The 24171-nt window shown below is 42.8% G+C and overlaps 3 protein-coding genes across 3 annotated transcripts; 2 read left to right on the top strand and 1 right to left on the bottom strand.

Moving 5' to 3' along the window:
- Nucleotides 1-76: 76 nt before the first annotated feature.
- Nucleotides 77-2895, bottom strand: LOC124688918 (autophagy-related protein 8C). Its single transcript, XM_047222542.1, has 7 exons — nucleotides 2804-2895; nucleotides 2662-2702; nucleotides 2505-2565; nucleotides 1275-1330; nucleotides 1136-1188; nucleotides 532-650; nucleotides 77-449 (listed from the first exon to the last, which is right to left on the bottom strand). The coding sequence occupies exons 3-7, from the start codon at nucleotides 2539-2541 to the stop codon at nucleotides 355-357; spliced, it is 360 nt and encodes a 119-aa protein (XP_047078498.1). The 5' UTR covers nucleotides 2542-2565; nucleotides 2662-2702; nucleotides 2804-2895; the 3' UTR covers nucleotides 77-354.
- Nucleotides 2896-4776: 1881 nt separating this feature from the next.
- LOC124683028 (UDP-glucose 6-dehydrogenase 5-like) lies at nucleotides 4777-5276 on the top strand. The gene has a single exon (XM_047217609.1). It carries the CDS (start codon nucleotides 4777-4779, stop codon nucleotides 5221-5223), a length of 447 nt encoding a protein of 148 aa, XP_047073565.1. The 3' UTR covers nucleotides 5224-5276.
- A 10615-nt stretch (nucleotides 5277-15891) lies between these two features.
- LOC124688909 (exocyst complex component SEC15A-like) lies at nucleotides 15892-19698 on the top strand. The gene is made up of 2 exons (XM_047222529.1): nucleotides 15892-15989; nucleotides 17126-19698. Exon 2 carries the CDS (start codon nucleotides 17133-17135, stop codon nucleotides 19500-19502), a length of 2370 nt encoding a protein of 789 aa, XP_047078485.1. The 5' UTR covers nucleotides 15892-15989; nucleotides 17126-17132; the 3' UTR covers nucleotides 19503-19698.
- Nucleotides 19699-24171: the final 4473 nt, after the last annotated feature.

Below are 24171 nucleotides of genomic sequence, written 5' to 3'. Positions count from 1 at the left end.
CTGCTGCTGGCCTTCCAGGTCAGATTCATTGGCAGAACCAAGCAACAACAAAGGGAGTAGAAAACACCAGAGCAAATGATAACTTAACCACTTAAATCTGGATATCAATTTGTTAGAACGACATTAACTTCAATGACCACATAGGAGCAATGAAACTACTGTGGCAGAAGGATCAGACAGTAATTAAAACGTATCGAGCATCATATGCTTTGAACGTCAGACACGTCTTCGACAATTAAATGCAAGGACTTGCAACGACAAGGTGGACCATGATATATACAGAGGCCTTCCTTCTTCAGATGCCTATTTACAGGAGGAATTGTCCAGCAGCTTTAGTTTTATCGCCTACCACACTCAGAACAGCCCAAAGGTGTTCTCGCCACTGTATGTCATGTAGAGGAAGCCATCATCATCCTTGTTCTCCTCATAGATTGCAGACATCAGAGCAGCTGCAGGACCAACATGTGTTTAGGATAACAAAATTAAAGGTTTCCAAGACATTGCGGTACGACAGGTTAGTATCTTTCATACCTGTCGGTGGGAGGGTGTCCTTTACAAAGATGAAGATCGCCTTCTCAGCACTGAGCTTGATCCGCTTCCTTACGACATACACAAACTGTCCAACAGTGAGGTCAGCAGGAACAAGGTACCTGCATGGAGTTGCATATGTTAGAAACCAAAACTTAGAACAAGTACAATGGTATGTAACAACTGACATTATAAAGATGCAAGATTGCACAAAAGCAATTAACAGGTTAACAGCATAAATATAATAAAGCCAATAATCTTCATTCTGCAATGTACTGTCTGGAATGAGGTACACGCAATGACTATTCAAAGTGGAATGGGTAATCAATTTAAAATGGTAACTTGCTCGAAAAAAGAACACTTGAGTAAGAAGACCTAAGACTGTGGACAAGTAGGAATAAAATAGATGATTGGCAGAGGGATAATGCTCAAAGCAATACCACCAACCAACAGTTGCATGTTGTTAGTCTGACAAACTCAGCAACATAAAACTGCTGGATGAGGATATCATAAGCACAAAAAGGCTAATTTCAAACATAATAACTTATTAAAGCATTATTTATTAAATGGCACTGAAAATATGAACAGACAGATAATAAGAACTGACTTTTTCTTGTCAATGTCTGGGATGTCGCTCTTCTCGGCCTTCTCAACAATGACCTATTCACATGGAATTTGCTTTGGATTAGAACAACCATCACCAAAAAAAAGAAAACAAACTACGTGAACAGGAAAAAGGATCTTACAGGAATTCTATCAGGATACTTCTCCCTGATGCGGTTGGCCTCAGCCTGCCTCCTCTCTGTAACACATAGCATAAACAGAATGAGACAAAGTTACTATTTCTACACTGAAAACATTAATTCTGTAGAGAACAATAAGTGAACAATGTTTCCATAGAAAACCACAACCAGCAAAAGAAACAGAACGTGATAAATCAGTATGCCGAAAGAACTGAGACAGATAACCCACAGATGGTGCCGCTTAACTAGGGAAGACATGGAAAAAATAACATCAAAGTCTAACCTAATCAAATTAGAAATTACAGGAAACTGGACAGGTAGAGTAATCATGACCATAGATTCTTTCTAATTGGTCCTTGGCAGCAGCAAACTAGTGGAGTGGTGATGCAGCTGAACTTATTATTGAGAAATGTAATGACCGATCGAACTTTATCTTTTATTGGTACCGGGGAGGACGACCGATTGGAAAACTTGTAACTAGACATGTAAAAAGCGTTCATTAAATTGGATTGGAATAGAAGAGTTGTAATTGAAAGGATACCGCATCCCATTAAATGGATTCTTGCGCCATTCTTTGGTCAGTGCAATATGGCTCGGTGAAAGGCCATCTAAGTCCTAAGTTCATAAAACAGAGTGCTGCATAAGCTACAGCTTACGCCTTCATCAAAGTCGCACCAAATCGTGCGCAATCAAAATCGCTTGTAATTCATTTAATCCACTATAGCCATGTAAATAATCAATTATAATTATATCAGACATTTCAAGTCTCTGGGCAATGAAACAGCAGCTCCCGAGAGAAATTTACACCAGAATATGATTAGAGTATATATTGACAGAATGTGTTATCTTACGGCAGAGAATAAAGACTTCCACTCACATCAGAAATGCCCGCTACGCAACAAGAAACGTGTAAGTAACCATGAACAGAAACAAGTTAGTCAAACGATACCGGCTACGCAACAAGAAACATGTAAGTAACCATGAACAGAAACAAGTTAGTCAAACGATACCGGCTACGCAACAGGGCATGGTGTTCATCGAACTAACTGACCTTAACAGGCAATCTAATTAGACTATACAATTAACCACAGCAACATACTGCCCCAAAACCTACAGTGAAGGACATCGAAATCCTCCCAACAAGCCACAAAACGAGCAGATCACAGCTCCCACGACAATCACCACGAAACAGCAGACACAAGATAAGAGGGCAAAAGTCAGGAAGAGACGAACCGAGCGGGTGCTCCAGCTTGAACGAACTCCTCGCCATCACGCCACGCGTTCCGCAACCGCCCTACGAGCAAACAACAAATCACGACGGGATCAGCCCAAAACTCGCCGATCGAAACCCCCCAACAACCACCGAAAAGCCTCTGGAACGAATCCTCACGGGCTGGATCGAACCGGACGAAGCGCCTGCGATTCTTGCTCCTGGAAACCAGAAAACACCGAGAAGTCAGGTCAGAAAAATCGGATCGATCGATCGGCGAAGGAATGGATCGAGAGTGAGTGGGGCGAGGCCCGGCGCTTACGAGATCGGACTGGACGGGATTCGGCGGCGGAGGAAGAGCGAGGCCGGCCGTGTGGTTGTGGGGAACGAGGAGGGAAAGGAGGAGGAAGAGATAGGGACGAGGAGGAGTGGGGATTGAGGGTTGGTTGGTTAAATTGCTACGCGCACGAAACGTCTTGCACGGGGGAGACTTGACTTGAGGAGCCCGCCTCTCTTCCTCCAAAAGCAGGTAACCTTAACTTGTCGTCTCTCCAACTGATTGGGGATGATTAGTAGTTCGATTGAACATTTGAACCTCTAGCTATCTTTCATGTGAAGAAAGAAAAGAGCAGAATTTGATTGGATATTGTGTTGATGTGTTTGTATGCTTCACCCTTCCAGGTTTGACTTACCTAAAATTTCTACAAAAAGTTCATGATAATCTACAGATCGGGTATCCGTTGGGCACGGATATGGAGGGCTTGTTCTGCTCATGGGTTTCATTGTCGGATACCCACTAACCCATGATACCCACTAACCCATGGGTTGACTGTGAGCATGAATTTGCTCACGGATTCTCTAAAAAAAGAATATTATCTATTGATGATATAAGAGATCGTATTTCAATGGCAATACTATTGGGATATTTAAATATTATTATTGCACGGTGGTTGGGTTTCACTATTGTTGAGGTATAACATAAGAATTTATTGATGCTGAATGATTATTTTTTGTATCTCTACTACTCTACTACTTAAAAAGACTAAAGTAGTTCCTTATTCTGCCATGCACAATACGTTTGGTCGTCCTCATCGATCGATACGTCAAATAGTTTGGTCGTCCTCGTCGTTTCGTTCGTCGCGCTCCGCTCCGCCCCGCGCACGCACAAATGGGCCAAGCCCAATGAAACACAGGTAGTGGCGACTCTCGCAGACCCTCCGAGAAAGTCGCAAGCCCTCGCCACTCCCGCAACGTAGCCGCCGCCATGCGCGAAGCACGCTCCGATCCGGCGCGAAACCGAGAGGTAGAGTCCGCCGGAGTCTATCTCGGATCTGCGAATCGATTTTGCCTCGCGGCTCTGATCGGGGTGGCGTTGGGTTCGTGCAGGGGAGGGCGGGCGGCCTTTGGAACCGAGACGCGACGGCGGGCGCCATGAACGCGATGGTTCAGGTTCTCCTCAACTCCCCACCTCAGATCTTGGAATATCCTGCATTTATTCTGATTTTTTCTGACCGGCCTTTACACGGTTAATTTTCCAGAGAGGAGAGGGGTAGATCGAGCTTGGTAGCTTCGGGGAAAAAGGGTATATAAGGAGTTGTGGCCTTCTCTCTGCATACAACTCGTGGGCAGCTTCTTCTCTGCATACAAGAAGTCGCCTCTACTCTGTTTCTGTAGCTGTTCTCTTCTCGAGATCTTCTTCGAGTTCCTGAGATCCGGTGAGAGTCTTCCCCGATCTCATGCATCTCCTTTGGTTTAGTTTGTAGTTTGGTGTCCGATCTTGCAAGAAGTGTGGTTTCCCTGCTGTAGTTGTTCTTTCTCGCTTTTCTCAAGATGTTTACTCGTCTTCGGATCCGACCAACTGCTCATTCGAGATCCATTGTTTTGATTTAGTAACTTTGGTAGTACTCTATGCCATGAATTTTCCTTCTATCGGCTGTTGCCAGTCGCCACTGCCCCTGAATTATATTATTAGTGTGATTTCGTTTTGGTGCGTCATACTCCTTGTATGCAGTCTGCAGCAGTGGCACATTTTTTTTCACCTCAAGTTAGCTCATGTTGTGAAATTTCCATTAAATGATTATTCAGAAGTGTCCATGCTTGTATGCTGAAATAATTGGGTAGAATTTGTAGAATTTCTCTGTTGCTTCAACTTTTCATTTCTGTCATATATATTGTCTTTTCAAGATCTGAATCTCGATTGCCCCTGTTTGTTAACTTAGAGATGAGCAGAGTGGTATCCTGTTTTTCAATCCTCTGAAACCCATTCTTTGCTATCGCAGGTTGTAAACAGCCAAAATGGTGAAGAGTTGCTGCATCGGAGCTGGCTACGTCGGTGGCCCAACAATGGCTGTCATTGCCATCAAGTGCCCATCAATTGAGGTTGTTGTCGTCGATATCTCCAAGCCTCGCATTGACGCCTGGAACAGTGACACACTCCCGATCTACGAGCCTGGCCTCGATGATGTTGTCAAGGCCTGCAGGGGCAAGAACCTCTTCTTCACCACCGATGTCGAGAAGCACGTTGCCGAGGCCGACATCATCTTCGTCTCGGTGAACACTCCCACCAAGACCCGTGGTCTTGGAGCCGGCAAGGCTGCGGACCTCACCTACTGGGAAAGTGCTGCCCGTATGATCGCCGATGTCTCCAAGTCTGACAAGATCGTTGCCGAGAAGTCCACCGTCCCTGTGAAGACCGCAGAGGCCATTGCTTCTGGTGTTCGTTGCGCATCCTCTCACCCCTGAAACCATGAATCCCTCTGCCCCCAAACCATGTCCCGGACACTACCCAAACCCTATCCCGCACACCACTCCGGTGTTCATCGTCAGACTGCACCGGTGGCCTCACCAATTTCACCTTGTCCTCTTTTGGTGTTTATCCTTGCCCAACAACGGCAAGATCTCTGTCCTGCAAATTGCAATGGTGGCCACACATGTTGCTTTCCACAAATCACTCACTCCCTTCAAACTATTGATGCATCAGCGGTAACCATCTCTCATTGTCTCCCTCCCGCATTCTATATATCTAATGTTTGTGCTTATTCTTTTTCCGCCATTTTGACTTTATTAGGATTTAATACTGAGAGATTATGTAATTTCTCTATAGACTTCATATCACAAGGATGGGTGATGATTGGGAAAGCATTATTGTGCTCCCCCGCTCTTTCAAATTCGGCCAACAAGACAAGTCAGCATAATTTGGTCAGTTCCCATTTTAAGCATGTCATATTCAGACATTGAGTTCATTTCTCTGTGGTGCATCCCTGTATCATCATTGGTATCGTAATTCCAGGTCCTGATTGAGTTGTGACTTGAAGAGAACCACTAATAAAATGTGTACGATTTTCCTTCAGCTTTCTGCTCCAATATTCAGGCTCGGGGAACATACAAAATATACCATCTATTGTGACTCAGACGATCTGTATCAAGGAAGCAATTTGGGTGTCAAAGGCTGAGATGAGGCCGAGCTGGGTGTTGAACAGGACCTGCCCCATGTGACAATCCACTCTGGTGAGGAACCCGACGATGAGTGCGCGCACATGCACGGCCTGCCTCTCCCACCGGCGGCGGTGCACCCGTGCGCAAGTTTACCTGTTGGCGGACACCCAGTGCGCCGGCATCTTCTGAAATTCACCAATCATCAATGTGAGTTTGTCATATTATGCATGTTAAATATTCAGCGCGCTGCAACATGGCCCCCAATTTCCTAATTTTTAATTTTACACTTTATGCTTGGCCATTTTATTGAATTGTCTCTAATATTCGTTAAATTATTCAACGCACTGCATGATGTTTGTATTTCATATGTGATTTGTCTTTATGCGAGTACTGATAGCTAAGTGTTTACAAGAGTTATCTTACACGAGCAGAGCAGATTCCAGATCAAAGGTAGTTAATCTATTATTATGTTCCTTCTTGTTTACTGCAATCAAATGTACTAATAGGGCTTAGTTCAATCCTGTAGATCAGCTATAGTTTACCGCAAGGTATTCTTGATGGTGCATCACAGGAGTATGACACCATTCTGTGATCACCCCTTATTCCTTGCACTCTAATTATGAAATGTGCAAGAGGAGCATATCCTTCATTTAATATTTATAAATATATTTGTTTTCCGTTTCATGTTGATAATGTTCTCTTGTTTGTATTATTTAAATTGTTGGGTGTTAAACCTTATATATTAGAGAAGCGGCATACAGACTCCAAACTATATTAATGCTCTGTGCCCATATTCTGAAGGTTGAGCCACTTCATGGTCTTATGAGTCTTTTCTGCTGTGTACTGGACAAATTATTCATGCTTTTGTTTTACTGATAAATGGTATTTGAGTCGCGTTTCCGGATTCCCAATTTAGTTTTGATAATGACAAACTAGAAAAGCATATCAACCTTGAGTTTTTTTTATGAAGGTGAGTTAATAGACTTATTATAGTGCTTTCTTCAGTTCTATATATCAGCTATACTTTCATGCAAGCTATTCTTGATGGTGCACCACAAGAAAATGACATCATTTTGTAAGCACCCTTTCTTCCTTGCACTCTTACGTCCATGCATGTAATATACAATGTCCAAAAGGAGCATTCAACATTTGATATTTAGAAATTTAGTTCTCTTTCCGCATGTTGATAATGCTCTCTTGTTTGTATTATTTAAATCTTTGGCTGTTAAACGGTAATATATTATAGAAGCCGCAAGATTTCCCAAATCTGTTACTTAGTACTAAATGCTATGTGCATACTGATGTTGTGATGTGAAAGTGTGGTAGATAAGGTGGTGGAGCAGCTCTGTATCAACTATGGTAATCCTTTTGCCGATTATGGTTTTTCGTGAAAGAACTTGCAGATGCTATTCCGTTAGTTCAGACAAAAAAAAACTTGTAGAGACTACTATGCTACTCTGAGCCATTAGCTCAGAAGAAACAACCTACAAGCTACTGTACTTCTTTGTGCCATTAGTTCAGACAAACATTTTATGTTTTCCCTTCTTTTGCTATCCCGTAGGTTGTAAATTTTATCTTAAGTACAATCCATACTAGGTTATATATGTATTTATAGCTCCCTCTCCTTTTCTATCTTGCGGACTGATTTATTAAAATTTTGGTGCAAAGGGGATCAGATCAGCTACCTCTTGTTTACGTGCATTTTGTCTCAAAAAAATTACTCCACATGTTTATGAGTTAATAAGGTCTAGCTTCTTGATAGATTGTGTGGTATTGGTATGGCTTTTAAATCAATTTATAGTTATACTTGGTTGAAAATATAATCTTTTCACTTTGTGTTAAAATGAGCTATTTTTAGTTGTTATTGTCTTACCTGAAGGAATTAATGTCCATTTTCAGTACTGAACCAACCCTGGCCAAACAACTACACTGTAGTGAATTTGTTACTAGATTTTGGTTACAACTTGATAGTTTTCTTTTTGGATTACAAGTGAGAGGCTCTGTGGATTGTTTTCCACCATCTTCGCCCTGCTAGCACCAAAATATTCTTAAATGCTGGGGTAATTTTCCTTTTAGCCAGATGAAATGTTGTAAGTTTGATTGAAATGTTATAATCCCAGTGTGATGCTCACTAATTGTGTAGTTTTGATTATTTTCTCGTAGGAGTGAAGATGCGGAGAAAGACATGGAGTACTTAGCAAGTTAATGCTTTTCTGTCGCTTGGTATGTGGCTGTTATGTGTAGAGTTGAATATTCAATGACTATGTGCAACTTATGCCTTTGCTATATAGCTCGTATGAGAGTTAAGAGTACTTAAGTGACTGTTGAGAGTGCCTTTTTCGTCATTTTCTTTTGTGTTTTCTTTCCTCATATATAATTAACACGCTAATGTGTCCAGGATAGCTGAAAATTGTTGGAATACATACTGTTCTATTCATTTGGATTGCAGAGATGTAGAAACAACCGTTTCACCCTTAAGTAGGGTGGAATGAACAATTTCACATGTCACCAGGCTGACCACCATGCGATTATAATACAACCTGCTCCACCATGATCTTGTGCCAGACCAGCTTGGACAAGGGGCACTCAAGCATCAGGTGCTGCATGGCACTTTGGTACAACAACCGCGGATAGTTGTGTTGTAAAAGGAGTTTTGAATTGCTGACCTCATGTTGACAATTTTATTGTTGTAATGGGGAAGCACAGTTTGTTGTTTATGCATAATCCAGTTTCTTATTTCAGACATTTTTAAAATGCTTATTCCGAAGCATGCAGATGTGTTATATGCAATTTGCCAATTTGACAGAAGGTACATACAAAAAGTTCTCATGTCCACTTGCACGATTTTGTACGATGCTGCTTCAGTGATTTTACTAGCTACACACCTTGAAAACCTTATTGTCGGTGAACCTTTTTTTTGAAGGTTTTCACCTACAAAAGTACTAAAAAAAGGTTCACCTACAAAAGTACTTTTATTGAGCATCGCAAGTTTTTCATTGAATCGGATATGCGAATTACGGGAGCTTAGAGCCCTTCCATCTTCTATACTGAAAGTCACATATGTCAGGGCATCGTTTCTTGTTAGTCTTGGTACATTGAGAGATCTATAGTTATAGTGATGTTTTTCTCACTTCTTACTTCATGACTGGTCTAGAAGCTTTGCGTTAGTTTTCTTAGAAACTATTTATATTCAGATTTGTGTTTAAAATATTTTTAAACTGCCTATATTGTTCGGTAGCATGGAAGCATCATAAGAGCTGAAATTAGTTGATGTCCTTGTGATATAGAAAGGGTGGTCGAGGGTGGGGATTGTGATTTTCTCGCCACGCAGTTCGTGCAATGCCTTCCTAAAATAGATTTATCAATTGACAGATTCACCTATACGTATGCTTATTTCTCCGTAGCAACAGACCTTCCCTTTTAGGAAGTTTGTTGGACATGTACATATGTTGATATCACCGCTCCAGTTAATTGCTCTGTCTCATGATATATGATATACGTCAGTGATGTATGTATTTTTACCTAGAATTTGAAACCACACAGATGCACAACAATGTTATCTTGTTATTACATTCATGTATCTTATTTTTATGGCTATGTTTTAAGTTCTTCTATGATAGATCCAACCAACATTCGGTCCTCTTTTTTATGGGAGTGGTGTTTTGGGACATGGGAGCATATGTTCCCTCTATTTTGAAATGCATCTTACACATATTTTGTATTTCAAAATAATTGAAATAAAAATTTGCATGTGCTACGCGCTCACAAAGTCGTTTCATAAAAAATCGACTTGTCATGTAACGTGTGTGAACAAAATTCAGTGCTAAAAATAATGATTTTCACAAGATAATTTTTCTCCTTTTTACAAAGACCACAAAAAATATTGGTTTTTTGAAAATTTGACGACATACACATATATTATGGCACATGTAGATTTTATTAGTCAAAAAAAATTCAACATTTATAAATATGACTTTTTGGTAGAAGGAGCATACGCACCCGGGAGCCGAATTGAATTTCGCTTTTTTATCATCTACTTTGCTACTCTATATATCCACCTAGAAATCTACTATCTTTTTAAATTTCACATGTGAGTTGTGAATTATATATGTGCATTATAAATTAAAATTTGAGGACCCGTAGCAACGCACGGGCATTTGAACTAGTTTGGTATAAAAGGATCTTTATGGACCATGGGGTATTTGGCAGTTATGAATATGAGCCCAAAAGTTTCTGGTGGATATCTCCGGGCACACCGATAGATTACTAGGTGCTTCACCCAGCTAAACTTGCCCATTGTTATCTCTAGTAAAAGTAATAGAAACCCAAAGAAGTTAAGAGGTATAAAAAGTAACAAGACGATGTGAGAAACAAAGTAGTATTTTCCAACAGAGATAAAAAAATGTAATTATTTACTAAATCAAATGTCTACACTTTTTTGAAAATAAATATCTACATTTTTATTAATATGGAAAAAGAGAGGCTAGATGGGTAACACCAAATGGCGGTTTTATGACCAAGAGGGATATGTCCATCATTTTTTCTTTGAATGTGCCGCTGTAAGAGATGTGTATATGGGTTGTTCGGAAATACTATTGGGACGACCAACCGTAGGCTTGTGTATTTCTCTCAGATTTTCTGGTGGTTGTCTCAAGTTCTGCATGTCAACTCAAATATTTAAATTACAGGACTTGCAACGATATGCTAGCCGATCTAGAAGCTGATGAATAGAGCTTGTTTTAGAAAATTGTCATCGATCTAATATGTTACGCTTGTGTCTTCACAAAATACTGGGCATATCTTCATCCTAGTCACGAGTAAATTAGGCTCTCCTAGGAGTGAATTCCAGACCAATACCACCCGCTTCCTCCTAGCTGAGCTTGGTAACCGATGCATCACCTTCTCCCTCTTTCATTTCATTCCAATGTATATCTGCGTTGCTAGTTGTAATTTCTCTTCTCCGCTTCTAGCTCCGAATGTCACTATGTAGAGAAGTGATGGAAAGGGTTGTGTTTTTTTTCATTTGAGAAACAACCAATCAAAATAGGAATGTTAGAACCGGAAAACCAAATCTGATCCCGGATGCATATGCACCCGGTATGTATAAAACATACAGTAAAAAATTTAGGAAATAATTTTAGCATGTAGAGGAACATGTTCTACGTGTGCACGTAAAATTTCACATAAAACCAACAATTTTTATATGCTGTGTAAAAAAGACAAATAATGCCTCGAAAAATAGACTATTTTAGCACCAAAGATTTATCTTTTTTGCATAAAGCACGAAACATATCGATTTTTGCTGAAACAACTTTGTAAGCATGTAACATGTCAAGGTAAACACGAGGAATTTTTATTTGCATTTTTTTAACATTATTAAATATGTTTAATATGCATTTTAAATAAATGGTGCATATGCACCCGGGTGTAGGAACATCCTGTCCTGAATATTTAGATACATGTCCCTTATTGAGACTATACTGAGTAAGATTCATTGAAGAAATGCTTCACCTCTTGGATGTGTAATAAAATGATGCAGATGAATGAAGATGGTGGTGATGATTGTGACAACTGGTAGAGAAACAAAATCTAGAAAGAATGTTTTTGTGGTTGTTGGATGATGTGACGTGCCATTGTGTTTGTGGGAGTGTATCTTGTTGAACATTAACACTAGGCAGTGTTGGGGATTTCTAGCTGTGGACCTAGAATAGCGGATTGTGTGAAAATAAATACGTCGTCCAAATTAAATGAAGCAGCCATATAGTACAAATGTACTCCCTCCATTCTTATTTAGTTCTCGTTGTGGGTTTAATGAAAGTGAAACTTCATAAATTTTGATTGAAAATATAGTAAACATAATATTAATATCGACAATATCAAATATATGTAATATAAAAGTATATTATATAATAATTCTAATACAATAGGTTTTACTTTTTAAATACTAATATTTTTGTAAATATTTGATTAAAGTTTACAAAGTTTGATTTTGACCAAACCAAGGACGCAAAGTAATTATGAAGGAAGGGAGTATTTTTGAGCTATGTCAGTTAATTTGGGCAGAGGAAGTGCATTTTCGAGAGGGGAAAATATGAATGTTGTTGCAAATTCATTCTCGGAGTTTGTTTAAGATGAATAATATATCAGTGACATTGCTTGGATCACTTTTGTGATTGTGAGCTTAGTGCCTCTCCAACCCGGCGACCCAAACGGACACGCTGGGCCATCCGTTTTGGACCGTTTGGGACACGCGGACAGCGCCCCGCATCCGTGTGTCCGTTTGGGTCGCACGCTGCGCCCAACGCAGCGGCCACCTATTTGCCCATTGGCCTATTTCTTTGAGAAATAGCCATTTGGCCACACATACTTATAAATAATATCTTAAAATATAAAATAATATCTAACAAATATAGAATAATATCGAATAGCATAAAATAATATCAAATAAAATGTAGCATTATGAAGAAACGAAATGTGCCATAGTTTGAAAAAATATAAAAATTACAAATTGAGATTGTCAACTCAATTTGTGCGCTCCTTCTGCCTCTTCTCCAACCAAGCTCTCTTCGCCTCGCTCATGGTGGTCAAGTCGGCGTTCATGATCAGGTTGTCCTCGGCTTGCCATTTGAGCTGAACTTCCTTCTCCTTCAACTCCACCTCTTTGGCCCTTGCCATTTCTATGAGCTCAATTTCTCCCTCTTTAAGCTCAATTTCTCTAGGTTTGGTCTTGGCCTTCACCTCTTCAATCTCAAGCTTCTTCTTTTGGACATCGAAGTAGTTCTTCCTGTCCTCTTCTTTCTCCCGGTGCCTCCTCTCATCCCTCTTGTCCGTGGACACCTCTATGTCAGCATGCATCTCCTTAAAAGTGCCAAACAATAGCATGGACGCATCATCACACTTCATGTCGGCTTTGGTTGACTTGTGGCCGCGTGGACAAATTGCACGAGAAGCGGAGCTACCGCAAGGCTGCCCACCATCAAGGTCAATGATCGTGGCATCTTTGGCGGTCTTGTTGCCAGTCAAGGTGGCCATGTGCCCGTCGTACCCCTCCTAGAACTTGGGGGTGCCATGGAGTTCCTTCTAACAATGAGGGAAGGCAAAGGTCTTTTGTTCATTGTTACCGTGCCATGGAGTGTCGTGTAGTTGCTAGTTCTTTTGCTAACCCGGCGACCTCGAGCTGCGGCTTGTGTCAGCTCGTCAGCGAACAACGGCTCCTCCTCGATGTTCATGCTGCCGGGGTATGGCACGGTGGTGTCCTCCTGTGTGTCAATGGGAGGTGGCTGGGGAGCCTGCTCGGCTGAAGGATATGGCACGGTGGTCGGCATTGTCTGCGGGTAAGACGGAGGGACCTGCACGGTGGACGGTGCCATCGATGGTGGCGTGCGCTCGACCAACAAATCGTCGAGCAGGTTGCGTGCACCGGTCATCGCTGCTGCTCCTAGGTGCTTTGGGCCTTTAGAGTTCGCCGGCGCACGGTTGAGGTCAATGGACGAAGGCGATGGCCCGTCATGGACTCGCCCACCTCCGGTGACCCATCCCATGACGGGTACGCGTAGCGCCCCAAATGCGCCCCAATTTCTGTGCGCCGGGCGTGTACCCAAACGGGGCAGTCGGCGGGGCTGTTGACCTTGGAGGAAGGGGCCGGGTCACGGACGAGGCCGAGCTCCCCCCGAGGCAGTTGATGTCTACGTTCCCCCTCCTTTCCTGTAGACAGTGTTGGGCCTCCAAGAGCAGAGGTTTGTAGAACAGCATCAAGTTTTCCCTTAAGTGGATCACCCAAGGTTTATCGATCTCAGGGAGGAAGAGGTCAAAGATATCCCTCTCATGCAACCCTGCAACCACAAAGCAAGAAGTCTCTTGTGTCCCCAACACACCAAATAGGTGTACTAGTTCGGCGAAGAGATAGTGAAATACAGGTGGTATGAATAAGTAGCAACGGTGCCAGAAAATAGCTTGCTGGCGTGTAGTTGATGGTGGTAGTATTGCAGCAGTAGTAACGCAGTAAAACAGTAAGCAAGTAGCGATAGCAGTATTTAGGAACAAGGCCTAGGGATTACACTTTCACTAGTGGACACTCTCAACATTGATCACATAACAGAATAGATAAATGCATACTCTACACTTTTGTTGGATGATGAACACATTGCGTAGGATTACACGAACCCTCAATGCCGGAGTTAACAAGCTCCACAATAATGCTCATGTTTTAGTAACCTTTAGTGTAAGATAGATCAACAGACTAAACCAAGTACTAGCATAGCATGCACACTATAACCTTCATGCATATGTAGGAGGAATAGATCGCATCAATATTATCATAGCAATAGTTAACTTCACAATCTACAAGAGATCATGATCATAGCATAAACCAAGTACTAACACGGTGCACACACTGTCGCCTTTACACACGTGCAGGAGGAATAGAACTACTTTAATAACATCACTAGAGTAGCACATAGATGAATTGTGATACAAAAATCATATGAATCTCAATCATGTAAAGCAGCTCATGAGATTATTGTATTGAGGTACATGGGAGAGAGATGAACCACATAGCTACAGCGAAGCCCTCAGCCTCGGGGGTGGATTACTCCCTCCTCATCATGGAGGCAGCGATGGCGGTGAAGATGGCGGTGAAGACGGCGGTGGAGACGGCTCCGGGGCAATTCCCGTCCCGGCGAGGTGCCGGAACGAGACTTCGTCCCCCGAATTGGAGTTTCGCGATGTGGCGGCGCCCACGGAGTCTTTCTCGGAGGTTCGTCCTTTCCGTCGATGTTTTTAGGTCACGACGGCTTAAATAGGCGAAGAATCGGAGTCGGAGGGGCCACGGGGTGGTGCCACCATAGGGGGCGCGCCCCCTTGGGCCGCGCGGCCAGGTGGTGTGGGCCCCCCGGCACCTCTCTCGGCCCTTCTCCGGTGCTCCGGAAGCTTCGCGAAATTATAAGATCCCCGGAATTGATTTCGTCCGATTCCGAAAATATTTCCTTACTAGGATTTCGAAACCAAAAACAGCGAGAACAACGAACTGGCCTTTCGGCATCTCGTCAATAGGTTAGTTCCGGAAAACGCATAAAAATGATATAAAGTGTGAACAAAACATGTTGGTATTGTCATAAAACAAGCATGGAACATCGGAAATTATAGATACGTTGGAGACGTATCAGCAGTGCCGGCGCCCGGGATGATCATGTGCTGAGCGAGCGCTGCGTGGCCGTAAAAGAGCATGGCCTGCTCTTGCATCACATTCGCATTCACCTGCGTTTGGAGTTGGAGGAGCTGCTGCGCGGCCCGAACCCGCTCCTCGGCGGCAACGGCCTCCTTCTTCCGTTGCTCGAGCGCCCTGCGTCGGTCGCCCCGCTTCTTGGTCTCCATCGCCCTCTCCTCCACGGTGAGCTTGGGCTTCACCTTCTTCGTCGCCAACCCGGGCTCCACGACCACCGGAGCGTCCACGACAGGACCCGCCTCCACGGGAGGAGCGACAACGGACGCGAGCTAGGCCTCATCTCCGATGGTGGCGGTGGCGGCGGCAGGAGCTTCGTCGGCTATCTCTAGGTTTTGGGAGTGGAGTGGAGTGGATTTGTTTTGGGAGACAGATAGGCGGGCCAGGGGTGCACAAGGGAAGGACGCGACCGGCCAGCCATCGGCGTTCGCGGCCACGCAAACTCATCCCAGATTTGGACCGAGTTTGGGTCGTCCCGTACGCCGCGGCCATCCGTTTTTGGGATGGGTCTACGCGCTAGGCCGTGTTTTTTTGTCCGACTGAACCCATCCGAACGTACGAGCGCGGGATGGGTCATCGCGTTGGAGATGCCCCTAGAACCTGTCGCCGCACAACCACACCCGGTCCTTGTTGCTTTGGCACGGCAGCTTGGTCCTCGGGGTGTCCGTCCCGTTCCACGAATGGGTCTCAGCCGGCTTTCTCCTGGACGCACCAGGTGGAGACACACGGCCGACGCGGACCTTCGCGTGCTCTCACGCCAACCTTTGCCTCGTCCAGAACGGCCTGAGAGCGGCGGCGCACAAGCGGGGACGGCAAGTCCGAGGACGGCCACGACGACGCGGCCTTCTCTCCGGTAACTACCCCCCTCCTCCTCGCCCCCCTGCTCTGCCACCCGCCGCCGGCTTCCTTCGTTGCTCCCTCCTAGAGTTTCCCCCCGTCTCCCACTACAGATCAACTGTTGTTTCAGCCCCCTCCTGATTAGAGTACGTTTCTTCTTGATTTGAGCCGGTTCTCTCACAGAGAAATGTGCCGCAGCGTCCGATTTGTGCGTGTATCTTTCTTCTTGCCACAATTGTTTGGGGGTATAGGGTTTAGGGGCGCGGCAGTCCACTCTCTCGCCATGAAGCCGTTGCGCCTGCGGGCCAAGGGGGCGTCTGGTGCCGGGGATTCCGCATTCTCGAGGCTCCGCTGCCGGTAGATTTGCCCCAGCCTCTCTATCCGCTCCATTGATTTCCTAATTAGCAGAGCACAGACAAGTAACTCGCACAGTGTCAACAGTAGATTGATTTCAGAACTGAATCTGGACAGTGACCTGTGAGGATTGCTAGGACTAGCAATAATTGGAAGAGGTGGCAATGGGGGTCACCATCTTTCAAGATCTTGTCCTGCCCTGATGTGCTGCTTGGGGTGTCTGTTCTTCAGCCGTTCAGGGTCAGCATACATGCTCTGCTCATGTCTGATTCCTCAGTTCAGTTGAGCAAGAAAGGGACCATGCACGATACTGCAAAATAATACTTTCATAGTATTCCTCTTAAGGAATTTAACGACAGCTAATTAAATAGTCTCACTGCTTAACATTGTTCACACCTTTTGCGTTTTGTTGGCTATATGAAAGTATCTGCTATATGAAAATTAGAATAGTTATGCAAAAATGTTTTTCTTGTAGCTGCCAAGTTTGACTTGAGGCATGGCATAATTTATCACTATGCTGTAACGGTAAAAAGCGTAATCAAGATCTGTATGTGCTGATGTGTTGGGTGACAGGAGGTTGCATCCGCCATGTATTTTTGTGTCTCGTTACCCTGATGGCCTGAACTCATACTAGTAGCCGTTTATTTTCAGGGGAAAAACAAAAACTGTTTGATATTTTTGCATTCTACAAGAAAATGATATAAGGATTTCCCTACTTATTCGTTGTTCCATCTGTAGTGTCTAAATCTTTCTCAGAAGTCTGAATGATAAATGATTGCTTTCCATTTTGTGTTGCAGTTAAACCATGACAGCACAGACCAAGAAGAGGGGTGTCGGGGAGAGTGGAAATGGTGGAATTGGTACGGCCCTCGCTGGCTTCGTATCAAACAATGAGGATTTGGGCCCCATTGTGCGGCATGCTTTCGAGTCTGGGAAGCCAGAGGCTCTCTTCCACAACCTCAGGGGTATCGCGAAGAGAAAGGAGGTTGAGATTGAGGAACTTTGTAGGCTTCACTACGAGGAATTCATCCTCGCGGTTGATGAGCTGCGTGGGGTGTTAGTCGATGCTGATGGGCTCAAGGCTGCTCTGTCGGGAGAGAATCTCCGCTTGCAGGAGGTTGCTAGCGCCTTACTGCTGAAGCTCGATGAGCTTCTCGAGTTGTATGCCGCGAATAAAAATCTTGGGGAAGCGCTGGCGACATTGAAAATATGTCTGCAGATCACCAGTCTCTGTCAGGTGTGCAACAGGGACATTGCTGGGGGCAAGTTTCACACTGCATTGAAGACTTTGGAGCTGATTGAGAAGGACTACCTACAAAATATTCCTCTGAAGCCTCTTAAAAACGTTGTTCAGAAACAAATACCAATGATGAAACTGTACATCGAGAAGAAAGTTTCAGGTGAGTTTAATGAGTGGCTTGTGTATATAAGAAAGTTCGCAATGGAGATTGGACAGGCCTCGATACGCCAAGCTTCTTTGGATCGTCAGAAAGATGAGGGAATGCGTGCCCGGCAGAGGGAAGCAGAAGAGTGTAGTCGTGTCGGGTTTGATGAGCATGCTTATGCCTTGGATGTGGAGTACATAGATGAGGAATCAACACTAGAGTTTGATCTTACACCAGTATATCGAGCATACAACATTCACATATGCCTTGGCCTTGGGGAGAAGTTTCGAGAATATTACTGCAGTAACAGGCTCATGCAGCTTAACTTGGACATGCAAATTTCTACAGCACAACCTTTCCTCGAGTCCCACCAGCACTTCCTTGCTCAGGTAGCTGGGTTTTTTATTGTTGAAGACCGTGTTCTTCGAACTGCAGAGGGACTTCTATCTGAGAGCCAGGTTGAGACAATGTGGGAAGCATCTATTTCTAAGGTCACAACTATTTTAGAGGAACAGTTCACTCGCATGGATGCTGCTAACCACCACCTCCTTGTAAAAGATTATGTCTCTCTTCTGGCTGCAACCATGAAGAAGTATGGATATCAAGCCACATCTTTGTTTGAAGTTCTTGAAAAAAATAGGGGCAGATATCATGAGCTGCTTGTTTCTGATTGTCGGAAGCAGATACAAGCTGTCTTTGCTAAGGACTCGTATGAAAGGATGGTTATAAAGAAGGAAAATGAGTACAACATGAATGTCACAGCATTACAACTTGAGCCCATTCAGGTAGTCCCTGATTTGCCATATGTTGCTCCATTTTCCTCTTCAGTTCCTGGTGTTTGCCGTATTGTGCGTTCTTTTATTGAGGATTTGGTAAGCTACTTGTCGTATGGTGTAATGATGAACTCCTATGATGTGGTCAAAAGATACCTAGATAAACTTTTAATTGAGGTACTAAATGATGGTCTCCTGAAATCAATACATAGTGGTAGTTTGGAGATTGCACAGCTGGTACAGATTGCCGGAAATATTGCTACTCTTGAGCGGTCATGTGATACATTCCTCATGCATGCTGCCCAGCTTTGTGGTCTTCCTAAGCGGCTTCTTGAGAAGCCTCATTCTGGTTTGACTGCTAGAGCTGTCCTCAAAGCCTCCCAAAATGCAGCGTTCAATGGATTAATAACCTTGGCTAATTCCAAGATCGATGAATTTATGTTGCTGTTGACCAGCATCAATTGGACAGCAGAGGAAGCTCCAGAACATGCAAATGACTACATGAATGAAGTCCTCATCTACCTTGACATGGTAGTATCGACTGCACAACCGGTTTTGCCGAGGGAGATCCTCTTCAAGGTCGTTTCTGGTGCACTCAGCCACATCTCGGACTCTATAATAACAGTAATTCTCAGTGACAGGGTGAAAAGGTTCAGTGTCAATGCTGTTGCAGGTATTGACATTGACCTGAGGTTGTTAGAAGAGTTTGCAGAAGACAGATTTCACAGCACTGGGTTGTCGGACCTTAGAAAGCAAACAAGTTTCAAAGATTGCCTAGTCGAAATTAGGCAGCTGACCAATCTTTTGCTCAGCAACCAGCCCGAGAGCTTCATGAATTCTGCAATCAGAGAGAAGAATTATGGGTCCTTGGACCAGAAGAAGGTAGCCATCATCTGTGACAAGTTCAGGGATGCTCCAGACAGTTTGTTTGGGAGCCTTTCAAGTAGAAACATGGTGCAGAATGCTCGAAAGAAGTCCTTGGATGTGTTAAAGAGAAGGCTGAAAGATTTTAGCTGAGATTAGCTATGTTGCATCTAAAATGAGCGGGTACCGCTTAAGTAGAACAATCATAAGTGTTTGTAGTTGTTTTCCTTTGCTTTCATTTCTGTTTTCTTGTTTTTGGAAACTTTGTTCTTCTCTTCATGTGGAGCTAATGTACTTTTATGACTTGCGATAATGCTAATATCAGTGAAGAGGGATAAATATCTATTAAGGCCAGAGTACATTTTGGAGAACTTAAGAGTGGACAAGTGACCTCATTATTTGGTTAGACAGATTTTTGTTGACAACTTCGATGGAAGGTGGTTTTTGTCTTGCGCTAATGTTTGAGGTTCAGTTAAATCTTGAATACGAACATATAGATTTAATGCACTGCTTAAGTTGATTGTGATTCTTGAGTCCATCACAATGCAATTTCTCTCATTTGCATTTGTGCAGAGCTAGGAACAAAGTGATCTTTCCATCTGATGAGTAGTCATTATTTCTTCTCAACATACATGTACAGTTTGTGTGTGTTCTGTTTTACTCTCTTGCCGTGCTTTCCCAGTGAACTGAATTTTCAATGTACTCCGTAGTAGATTTATTCTAACTAGGAATTTTATAAGTATATGGTGAAAAACATTTGGGTTTTCATAATATTTGTTTCATTTACGGTTGGTCAGTAATTGTTTCTTTTGCTCCTTGTGCCCCTTTTGCTTGAGTGCGAGCAAAACTCAGTTCTTCACCTCTGAGAATGGAGGTTTCGAGCCATGAGACAATGGCTTCTTCCAAGGAGGACGCGTGCTCAGGTTCAAGACAGCTGGGGTGTGACATTTTCATGGCTCGGGCAGGAGTCCGTCAGCAAGCATGTCTCCATCAAGAACATTCACGTCGTTTTCGAGGTGATGTCATAGGCAAGTCCAATTTCTTCCTTGCTGAGTTTGCAACGTACTATGTCGGCTACATATTCTGTTCTTACGTTAGCTATGTTTGCTAGATAAGATACAAAATTTTCTGCCAAACATAGTTTAATTGATAATTGATATCAAGGTGAAGAATAGTTGGATCACCTCTGGATTATCTACATGTATAAGCAACACTTGCTTCTGAAATTTAAAACTACTACTTACCTTTTTCATTGGCCATTACTCAAGGTTTCAAATTGCTTGAAGGTTTCAGTATAATCAGTGTCCCTTTTGAGATTGAGAAATTTGTGATGGTTAAGAATTAGGATCTGCCTTATCTCCAAGGATGTTTGACTGATATGTAGTGCACCAATGTGGTACTATAGTAGCAGTGTTCGTATTGTACTATTCACATGCTTTTGTTGATGCAACAGTACTTGGAACATAGATGTAAGAATAATTGGCTGAAAGTAACTAAATTAGTTTATTGTCAGGCATGGATAGCGCACAGTTTGGATTGCTAAATGCTGCAACTTATGTTCACATGTGGCAGGGGAATTTTAGAGAGTGACAAATTTTTGTTCTCTATTTCTAGAGAGCCAAAATATTTTAGCTTTATTCACATTGCATATGGTACTCTAGATATCTTGTTTAACTGTGCCGTATCATAATTTGGTAATTTACACATAAAAGGTAGTTGTTTCTGCTCCTATGCTTGACTTCTATTAGATAAGTTTGCATAATAACTAACATGGGTGCAAGGAAGACAATCCTCACTGTAGCATTGATGTACCTAATTTGTTTTGTTCGTTCATCTTGCTTCCAGTATGCGCTCGGTGATAACAGTCGCTGTAGCTTAGGAATCACCAATTCTAGGTGCGAGTACTTCTGATCTCCTCAATAATGTTTACTTCTGATCTCCTCAATAATGCTGCCAAGTTAATGATGATGTTTTGGCTGCTCCAAGTTTACGCATGAATTAAGAAATGCCAAGCATAATCATAGATTGGCGTGTAGGATCAAACTTGATTACCAAGCATAAAACTGTTTTCAGTTAGTTATTTGCAGGAAACAATGTATTATCTAACGAATTTATAGGAGCTAGTCAAGTAGTATTTAATATACTGCTCCCTTTGAATTTGTCCATCATCATTTTATTTTATTTTTATTTGGTTCTTTATAAAAGTGATATCTTATTTTGTACTAGGTTGGTGCTAAACTATCTTACTAGAAACTAAGTTATCATTAATCGGCAACTTGCATCCGAGCTTTGTAGGACTATGATATTATTTTTAAGTAAGTAGCTATGGACCATGTGAATGAATAGTGTCACAGAAAAGCTTTGTGATTAACTGAAATGGGTGCGAGATCGTCACTAGAAGATCCATAGTAATCTTCAAAGAAAACTATATGAAAGGGAGATATAAATTATATGACTGGGAGGTGTACATATTCTAACATCGAAGATAAATAAGTATTTGTGTTGCTTTGTCTCGATATAATGTCTGTTCATGGTCGTTTTTCAATTATAATGTCTGCTTCACTGCTTGGAGTTTATTCTTTGGTTCTCTGATTGGACGTTCTTTGTTGTGGTAGACTTCAGTTCTCAGTTATCTGCATTTCTGCATGATCAACACCACTCTGAAATGTCATGCATAAGCATCTAAGTATCTTTTCAACATCAACTTGGTTTTAGTAACCATCATCTGCTGGACTTTACGTGTCAGATACGATTGTTCCTCCTCCCCTCCCTTACTCGACAACTCTTATGTACAATCGTGGCATAGAATTAGTGTTTGCAGTAGCTGGGAGAGATGGAGAGGGTAGATCCCTATACAATTAGGAGAATACACCAATCATCTTAGATTCTTAGTTACAGTCGAGGTGGACTTAGTAACTTTCAATCCATTGGAGCCTGGAGTACATTCACTTATCTTGTTTTGATGCTCCTGTTTAGATACTAACGAATGATTGAAGGAGAGCTTCATTCTGAAACAGTAAAATTTCAGGCAAATCAAAAAGTTGTTAATGTTAGCACCTTCCTTAGAAAGATTGAGGAAAAAGGGTAATGGAGGTGAGTGGTCGGCCATTGAAGATAACAAACAGGAACCGTCGAGAAACTTCTGAGAATTATGTGGTTCGTCTGTATCCTGCATTTCGTTGCAGGCAATAAAGTGACAATATCTATTAAGTTCCAAGTCAGATGGCTAATTTGTGTATCTGTCTCTTTGAAGGGAGTTTCAGTGTCAAAACGAAATGATAAAGATTTCAAGTGCTTTAAGTTGTGATTATCTTGCACCTTGTTTTCACTTTTGATATCCTTTATTTTTTTTTTGGTTTGGGAAGAGTGACATGTGTGACAAATTCAATGATAATATCGGTTCTCTCCAGGAGCATCTACTCAAGTTTTTGCAAGATGTACTCAAACTGAATAACTGATATACGACCATCAGCACCATCTACATCAGATCTGATGTACCAGTACTATCTTGAGCAGGTGCCTAATACCCAGACCACATTAAATGTTTTATTACCTTTTGAACAAATCATTTATAAAGTATGACTAAGGGAGTGTTCGATAGATTGAACGGTGGTTTGTATCTCAAGCAAAAAAGGAAACGTTGGTTGCACATATGAGACCTGAACGAGGCCCGTCCAGCTATGTCGTTTGTCGCTCGCGCATAACATGACGCGGATCATCTTCAATTGTTTCTGTGGACCATAATCAAACATGACATGTGTGATGGTTAACCACTGGTCACAAAGGAAAGGCCCCTTTGGTTCACGGCATTTGAAAAACATGGGACTGGAAAAAATGCAGGACTAAAATATCATGGCATGCGAAATCATATATGAATCGCAAAGGCAAAATCAGTCTAGAAAGTTGTTTGGCCGCGTCATAGGAAAAGAGAATGATTGTGTGCCAGTTATAGATACATAGGAATTTTTCAAAAGATCCAAACCGCCACTAAAATTTCTTTTTCGATAAATAGCATATATTAATATGGCATATGCCTCTGCAACAACATCATATCCTAATGGCATAAAGGATGCACGCAGCAAAAAAACATAGAAGAATTACAAAAAAGAAAAGTTACAGCAAAACAGCAATACTGACACCACCAAGAAAACACCAGAAGATCAGCTCCTCCATAAGCGACGCCTCCAAGTAGGAAACAATGCACAAATCCTGTCGTCGCCCGATCACATATCTTAGGTTTTCACCCTGAAGAAAGTCCTCTCTCTCAAAACAATGCCTTCAACAAGAACATTGTCAGGCACAATCAATCAGTTAAGGTCAGACCTTGGATTTTCACCATGGAAGATAGAACTCTGAACTTCTCCTCCTGTGCAGTCGCCCCCACGTACAAGTCGCTGTTCGAAGTCACGAAGCTCCAAGCCAATTCCACCTCACCACCAAGATCCGACCACCGTTGCTCTTCCACCGATCTCGGCTTTCATGACCTTCTCCGCCAGCACCCTGGAAACAAAACTTCATGATATTAACAGCCAACAGCCCCAATCTAGCAATCTTCAGGCAATGATTGCACAATGAATTTCGCCGGTAGGGCCTTTCGGAACACGACAATCCAGCCAACCCGGCGGGAAGAAGCATCCGATCAATCTTCACTTGGTGCGAGAGGAATCCTAGGATAACCGCCTTTATTATGCAGAGCGACAGGCCCCCTCGCCGCCGCCGCCGGTCGACCTCCGGCGCATGTTGGGGGGATGACCCCCGGTATGCCAAAGGCATGCCAAACCGGATGGTTTGAGCCATCAAGATACCGATTTAATGTTCGTAC

The sequence above is a fragment of the Lolium rigidum genome, chromosome 1, assembly GCF_022539505.1.
Source record: "Lolium rigidum isolate FL_2022 chromosome 1, APGP_CSIRO_Lrig_0.1, whole genome shotgun sequence".
In the NCBI taxonomy this organism is placed as follows: domain Eukaryota; kingdom Viridiplantae; phylum Streptophyta; class Magnoliopsida; order Poales; family Poaceae; genus Lolium; species Lolium rigidum.
The sequence above is the reverse complement of the archived record's forward strand: the minus strand, read 5'-3'. Positions and strand labels throughout refer to the sequence as shown.

Bases quoted from the DNA above. Each gene is read 5' to 3' on its own strand.
- LOC124688909 (XM_047222529.1), top strand. From the start codon at position 17,133: ATGACAGCACAGACCAAGAAGAGGGGTGTCGGGGAGAGTGGAAATGGT.
- LOC124688918 (XM_047222542.1), bottom strand. From the start codon at position 2,541: ATGGCGAGGAGTTCGTTCAAGCTGGAGCACCCGCTCG. The intron at 1,331-2,504 runs GTTCGTCTCTTC...TATGTGTTACAG, and splicing joins CAAGCTGGAGCACCCGCTCG to AGAGGAGGCAGGCTGAGGCC. The intron at 651-1,135 runs GTCAGTTCTTAT...AACTCCATGCAG, and splicing joins CCAGACATTGACAAGAAAAA to GTACCTTGTTCCTGCTGACC.
- LOC124683028 (XM_047217609.1), top strand. From the start codon at position 4,777: ATGGTGAAGAGTTGCTGCATCGGAGCTGGCTACGTCGGTGGCCCAACA.